General features: G+C 37.7%; 2 protein-coding genes across 2 annotated transcripts in view; both read right to left on the bottom strand.

Annotated features, from left to right (window-relative positions):
• The window catches only part of LOC119419970 (Golgi SNAP receptor complex member 1), a 13,992-nt gene extending 10,348 nt beyond the window's left edge, over window positions 1-3,644 (bottom strand). The window contains exons 1-3 of the mRNA XM_037687340.1: window positions 3,584-3,644; window positions 2,434-2,548; window positions 1,951-2,026 (exon numbers count right to left, since the gene is read on the bottom strand). Of these exons, the coding sequence (XP_037543268.1) occupies window positions 1,951-2,026; window positions 2,434-2,548; window positions 3,584-3,611 (219 nt within the window). The 5' untranslated portion in view covers window positions 3,612-3,644. The remainder of the gene's footprint in view (window positions 1-1,950; window positions 2,027-2,433; window positions 2,549-3,583) is intronic.
• A 909-nt stretch (window positions 3,645-4,553) lies between these two features.
• Window positions 4,554-6,274, bottom strand: LOC119419969 (beta-crystallin A1). Its single transcript, XM_037687338.1, has 6 exons — window positions 6,216-6,274; window positions 5,896-5,959; window positions 5,699-5,817; window positions 5,473-5,614; window positions 5,246-5,388; window positions 4,554-5,166 (listed from the first exon to the last, which is right to left on the bottom strand). The coding sequence occupies exons 2-6, from the start codon at window positions 5,932-5,934 to the stop codon at window positions 5,019-5,021; spliced, it is 591 nt and encodes a 196-aa protein (XP_037543266.1). The 5' UTR covers window positions 5,935-5,959; window positions 6,216-6,274; the 3' UTR covers window positions 4,554-5,018.
• Window positions 6,275-6,838: the final 564 nt, after the last annotated feature.

Genomic DNA, 6,838 nt, shown 5'->3' with positions numbered 1-6,838 from the left:
TACACATATGTATTTATATACATATATATGTATTTATATACATATATATGTATTTATATATATTCATATATATTTATATACATATATACGTATTTATATATATTCATATATATTTATATTCATATATACGTATTTATATATATTCATATATATTTATATTCATATATATGTATTTATATATATTCATATATATGTATTTATATATATTCATATATATTTATATACATATATATGTATTTATATATATTCATATATATTTATATTCATATATATGTATTTATATATATTCATATATATTTATATTCATATATATGTATTTATATATATTCATATATATTTATATTCATATATATGAATTTATATATATTCATATATATTTATATTCATATATATGTATTTATATATATTCATATATATTTATATACATATATGTATTTATATATATTCATATATATTTATATACATATATATGTATTTATATATATACATATATATTTATCTATATATATTTATATATATAAATATATATATATATATATATGTATATAAATTAAAACTCTGATGAACCAGATTCTACAAAAACATTACATTTAAATTTTTATAGGTTTTCATCATCATTTGATGTATTTGCACTCATTGTTTCTACTTTTAATGTTCATTTTAGATGTGTGTTTTCCTTTCTTGTTCACATATATACATTTTATTTTTAGCTTTGCTTTAAAGTTCTTGTTTTGTGATTTGTACATTTGTGGGTTAAAATAAAGTTGAACTGAAGCTCGTCTCTTCTTTAAACATGTTTGAGGGAAATATTCCTGAGATCCAATAGTTTTGTGTCTTTTTATGATTTTCAGCTGAGTTAACAGTCATTAAAGTGAAAACAGGATTTCATGATGAAGCTGGCACCGTTTTTTTTTTTTTTTTTTTTAATCTTCACCGCTCTGCTGGTCTCACTGATCCTCTCCTCCGGAGAGGAGGAGGCTGGGAGGCTCATCCTCCCAGCTCCGAGCTCAGCTGGTGACTCCAGAGGCCGTTCCAAGACACCAGCCGCGCGTAATCATGAAGGCCCGACACGCGCAGACAGGCGGACAGAGACGTGTCTGCGACGAACGGTGGAAGAGATTTTAAAAAACATTTTACGTGTAAAAAAATAATAATCATTTTTAAATCGCTTCAGCAATTTTTTTAAACATTTTTTGTATAAAAACAAAATATTATTTTATTTAAAAATCGCTTCCAGCGTCCGTCCCAGACTGTCCAGTCCGCCTGACTGCCAGGTGGGATCAGGATTCAGCCTTCATGATTACGCGCGGCCGGGGTCTGGCAACGGCCATCTGCGAGTCCCCATCTCCAGCTTCGCAGTGACCTGCGGAGCTCTGAGCACACAAGGCTGGTATCCGGAACCCGAGCCTCCGAGTCGGCACATCGAAGGATTTTCCGCGGTGACCAGCTGAACTTGGAGCCGGGGAGATGACGCCCTGCCCGGCTTGGCGCTCGGAGGCTCCGGAGGGAGGATCGGGGTACAGCAGCAGATCTCTATCCAGCTTGCTCTGAATTATGTTGTCGGCCACCAAGCACAAAAAATGCCAGCACATCAGCATTAGACCAAGATGTTGTCAGTATTGTTTTTAAAATCTTTAAAATAAGTCCAGCCACTGCTCCAGGCCGAGAAATTGCAAATGGCGGATTATTGTTTTGAAACGTTTCTGAAGGATCCAGTGACTCCGCCCCCGACCAATCAGTGACCGACAGTGTTCTGACGTCACGTTTTTGTACCTCTTCGTACCGGTTAGAACCACAGAGCCAAGGGTACTGAAAATAGTAACAGGTGCTAAGTACCGGTACTAATGGAAAAGCCTCAGAACCGGGCCAAGTAGGGTCGAGTCGGCCCGTACCGGTACTAATGGAAAAGGGGCATAACATTACTAAAAGAAAAAGGGTAATTTAACCTACTTTGGCCAAGAGTTGCTCCACTTCAGTCGTCATGGCCACAACCATGTTATCTTGAGATGGATCAAAAGAGTCCGATCTGATTCAAAAAGAAAACTAATGTTCAGGTTAAGTATATTTTGGCATTTGATATCAGCCAAATATATAGTGTTTAGTGTACTGAGTGCACCATAATCAGTTCAATCACTAAGCAGAAGTAGAACATTTATACACTCTGATTGTAAGTTTGTAACGTACACACATGTTAGAAGTATAAAATATATAGCATGCATCAGGATATAAAATATACAACTCAAATTTTGTACTACTTATATGTTTTCAGTTAAAATGTAATTTCAAAGGTTAAATTAAAACCAGTATTTGGTAATTAGGTTTAGCAATAACTTCAGAGTCCTAGAACAAGAACTTGTTTAATATATGTTTGCAGATAATCTGTGATTCGGGGTGCGTTTGTTCTGTTACACTGTAGTTAGATTATGCTGCTACCTGTTCCTTGTCTGCAGGTCTTGGTTACTGCTGCTGTAGCTGGTGCATAGCTTACTAAAAGAGACCAGCTTGAGGTCCAGCTCATTCCCCAACTGTCTGGCCTGTTTACGTAAATCTGAGTGAAGAAATTGTAAAACAAACTAAAAAAACATGTTAAAATGCAAACAAATACGTCAAATTTGACCAGAAAGAAGGATGAGTACAGCAGCACTATGCAGACAGAATGATTCTGATATAAAACAGCATAAAGTAGATAAATTAAGGGTGAAATAAAATCTGCTTTTGCAGTGGCTGCCCATGTACTTATGGAGAAGCTTACCATTCAATATGTGCACTGAATATAAATGGACTGTACTTATATACATTTCATCTTGTCAAGATACTCAAAGCGCTTTAAAATACAATCTGTGTCCTCATTTATCCATTCATACAGCACTCTACTAGATCTGTACAGAGAATAATCTGAGCTTTATCACATTCATACACCGATGGGACACACATCGGAGGTAATGAGGGGCAGTGTCTTGGCTTTGGAATAGCATATACATTTTTAGTACATTATACCTGCTTTTGTTGTGTTTTAATATGTATATTTTATTGACCTTTTAATTGATTTTATATTTTATGCTGTATATTGCTATCTTGCCTTGAATGCAAAGCACTTTGGTCAACCTCAGCTGTTTTTAAATGTGCCCTATAAATAATTTATATATTTTTTAATGTCAGAATGATATTAAAATTAATCAAATGAACGATGACCTTAACATCTGCGTTTAAGCATCCTGGTAATTTATTTTAAGACTAAAAAAAACAACCAAAAAAAAAAACAACCTAGAGTAAACTTTCCTGGATTACAATACAGTTTGGTTTTATACAGTTTAATGACTTCTAACTAATCTGACAGCAAAGGTAAACATTACGCTTCGTGTGGTAGAAACAGGTCAGCAAGAAGGGAAAGATCGAGTTTTCAGAGTTAGCCAAGAAGCTAACAGGTTAGCATAACAATTATTAAGTATCTTCTTTAAAATTGAACAACGTCACGTGCTGCTTACGTCAACTGGTAAAAACTGTTTACCTACATTTTCTGAGAAACTTACAGAACAAAAAAGTTATTCATTGTTTTATACTGAATACTTTTGACATGATTTACCTTCCCAGTAGTTACTGTTGGTTGCCATGGTTGTTGTTGACTTGACACGTCATCGCCAGCCGTCAAGGAGAAAAAAGTGTCGCATTTCTTCTGTTGCCCCACAGCGCCCTCTTGTGGCATCAGACAGCTCCAACACTCTTTTACAGCCTGTCACCAACTCTCATTAAAGGTTTTCTACTTAATTTAAAAGTTGCTTTTAAACCCATTTAAATCCAAGTTTAAAATGTTACAATAGATCCTCTTAGGTGACGTTCAGATTACGTGAGATTAAAAAAAACATTTGGGGAAATTGCACGCTGTTGAAATGTTATTGTTTTACAGGCAGATGTTTACTTCAAAGTTCATTTTATTTTTTGGCTATTTTATATATTTACAGATTTAAGATTTTTAAAGATTCTTTAACAAAAACAGAATAGCTGTTTGTGTATTTTTTGAGTAACACCTAAAATGTAATATGAAATTACATGTCTTCATATCATTCCTGTTCTTCCAAATAAATTTTAAGGAGATGTTGGAAAACTCTGAAGCTTTAGTAATCACGTTAATGTTGTTGAGACAGTTTTTATTTGCAGAGATGTGCTTTCATAATGCAGTTTGTGTAGGTACTGACTAAAAAGCCAAGTAATGTTCCCTTGAAGTGTTGAAAATGTATTAAATTACCCAATTTGACATTGTTTAGCTGATTATTTAATGCAGAATACACATTTTTATATAAATTCTATAGTTTTGCATACTTTTTTAAAATCACATTTTTCAAGTTCAGCCTGGTTAGTTCATATCAGTGAAAACTTCACTTTTTTATAAACTAAAAATAAATACTTATCTGATTTGGTTTCAAAATGTAACTTACATATGTACCCTGAGCCTAAAACTGAAATGTTTGAATATCGTTGTTTTATTTATGGTAATGTCATGGTGTTTTCTGAGCAGAGAATCAGTACAGAAAATGAAAACTGAAGGTAACACGTCATTATTGTGAATCTTATTGCTCATTCTCTTTATTCATCTTCTTGAACACAGGCAGTCATGGATATCACAGTAACAACAAGACTGGTTGTTGTGATGATGTAGAAGAAAATGAGGTCAAGGAGATGAGAAACAGCAACAAACTCTGCGGCGCATCCATCACTGTTCTGCAGCAAACTTCAGAAGACGAGGCCTTTTATTTTCATCGATTCAGCAATTTGTTAAATCTCCCTTCTGTCGTTCCTATTTTCTGTCTTTCTCAGATCTTTCCTTGATTTGTGGCGTTTCCTTTTATGAGGAGCCACTGACGTCAGTAAAACACCTGAAGACCAGTGCCAGATCCTGATTTGAAGCAGCAGTGTTCAGGAGTAGGAGGAGGATGTTGTGAGAGAGGATGAAGAAAGAAGGAGGAAGCAAGGGAAAGAAAGAAGAAGAGGAGGTAGGGAGGTATGAAGAAAGTCCTTCCCTCTCAGTGCTGGATCCTCCTGATGGACTGAATCTGGGGAGTCTGGGCATGGGAACCGAACTCACGGTAACACTTGTACTCTCCTCCGTGACAGTCACACTCCATGATGTACTGGTGGCCACGGTAACCAGGATACTGGTAGCACACGAAGCTGCAAGAAAACTCTGCAGTCAAACACTGAGGGTTCTGCTTCCTTGTAAAGTTTCAGGTGATCGTTCAGATCGACTTACGCTCCGCTGTGAACCTGCATGGATCCGACCTCGTTGTTCATCCAGCCCATGGCCTGCAGAGAGGGGTAGTCATCGCACAGCTCGAACTGACGGCCCATCATGTTCTCCGTCTCGAAGATGGTCATACGAGACTCCTTGTGGCTCTGTGTAAAACAGGAAAAACGAGCTTAAGCTCAGCTTGAGGTGAAGCTTGCTGTGGATGGTGCGACGTCTCGTGTTGAACCTACGGCGCAGCAGATGGGTCTGAAGGACATCATCCTCTCGATGCGGTAGGAGTTGCTGCCGCTGTAGGCCTCAAAGCGAGGGTAGTCTCCCTTCTCCAGCACAAACTGCTGGCCACAGAAGCTGGAGTGCTCGTAGCCCACCCAGCTGTGAGGCGTAAAGCAAAGAAAACATCAAACTATTAATCTTAACAAAGATTTTATTTTAACGTGAAGTCGAACGGATACCTACGCGCCACACTCGACCTTCAGAGAGCGGATATTCTCCATCCCACACTCCATGATGTTCTGGCAGCATGCAGTGAACTCCATACGCCGGCCCTGGAAGTACTCCTGGTCGTACACAGTGATCTGAAATAAACAAACACAAAAACTGATTATTTACGTCTATCCATAAAACGAATATGTTAGCCGAAGCGTGGCGCGTACCTTCCAGGGACCCATGGGCATGGGGTTCGTCAGAGCCATCTTGTCCTTTTTGTTTCAGCAGTACCTGTGAAGAAAACACCATCAGGATAAAAAGTCACTCCATAAATCTCTCTTTTTCCACATTTATTTGTCAGCACATTTGATCTCATATTAATTCCCAGGGAACGTCAAAAAGAGACAGTTTGGTTGTTTTAATCTATTGTTAGCTCTAACCCTGACCCGTTCTCACCAGACTGAACTGATGAATTCCTTTAGAGACACAAACCTAATGCTCACAGATTAGTAAACTGGGACTGTTGGTGACCATTTTAACTACCTACCCAAACTAGAGAGCGGTGTGGCGCAGGGTTCCACTGAACAGCCTGCAGAAACATTGTGTACGGGGGTATATATACACCGCGGGGTGCCAGGGGCCGTGGGGGCCGGCACGCCTGGCCTCAAGTCAGCACTTTGCTTTGGGCTTTGCTTTGTTATGAGGACCACAGAGGGGTTAACACACAAACACACACCGATTCATGCACAACACAAAGAGACCTCATGGCGTCACACACGCTGTGGTTAATTTACATGTTAGAGGGAAAACAGGACATGTGTCCACAGTGGGAGGTGGATTTAAAAAAAAAAAAAAAAAAACATATACAGTATATTTAAAAAGATTGTGAGCTGAAGATGAAAGTACCTGCAGCAGGATTCAAGCAGCGCTGGTCTGTATTGTTAGCAAAATATCTCATGAACCAGCGGACAGATTTTAATAAAAACAATCCTTGGATGTACATCTGCATAACCAACTAACAAGTAGAATTGACTGCTTTCACTGAGTATGTTACTCATGAAGAAAGTTGAGATGGTGACCACGCATCCTGGGAGATTAGAAGAAAAGCTTGAAGGACTGGCTCTAAATGCCAATAAAAACCCTTATTGTGGATGTTTCAGGCCGCCAGTG

Source organism: Nematolebias whitei, chromosome 14 (genome assembly GCF_014905685.2).
Source record: "Nematolebias whitei isolate Nwh7 chromosome 14, NemWhi1, whole genome shotgun sequence".
Lineage (NCBI taxonomy): Eukaryota > Metazoa > Chordata > Actinopteri > Cyprinodontiformes > Rivulidae > Nematolebias > Nematolebias whitei.
The sequence above is the reverse complement of the archived record's forward strand: the minus strand, read 5'-3'. Positions and strand labels throughout refer to the sequence as shown.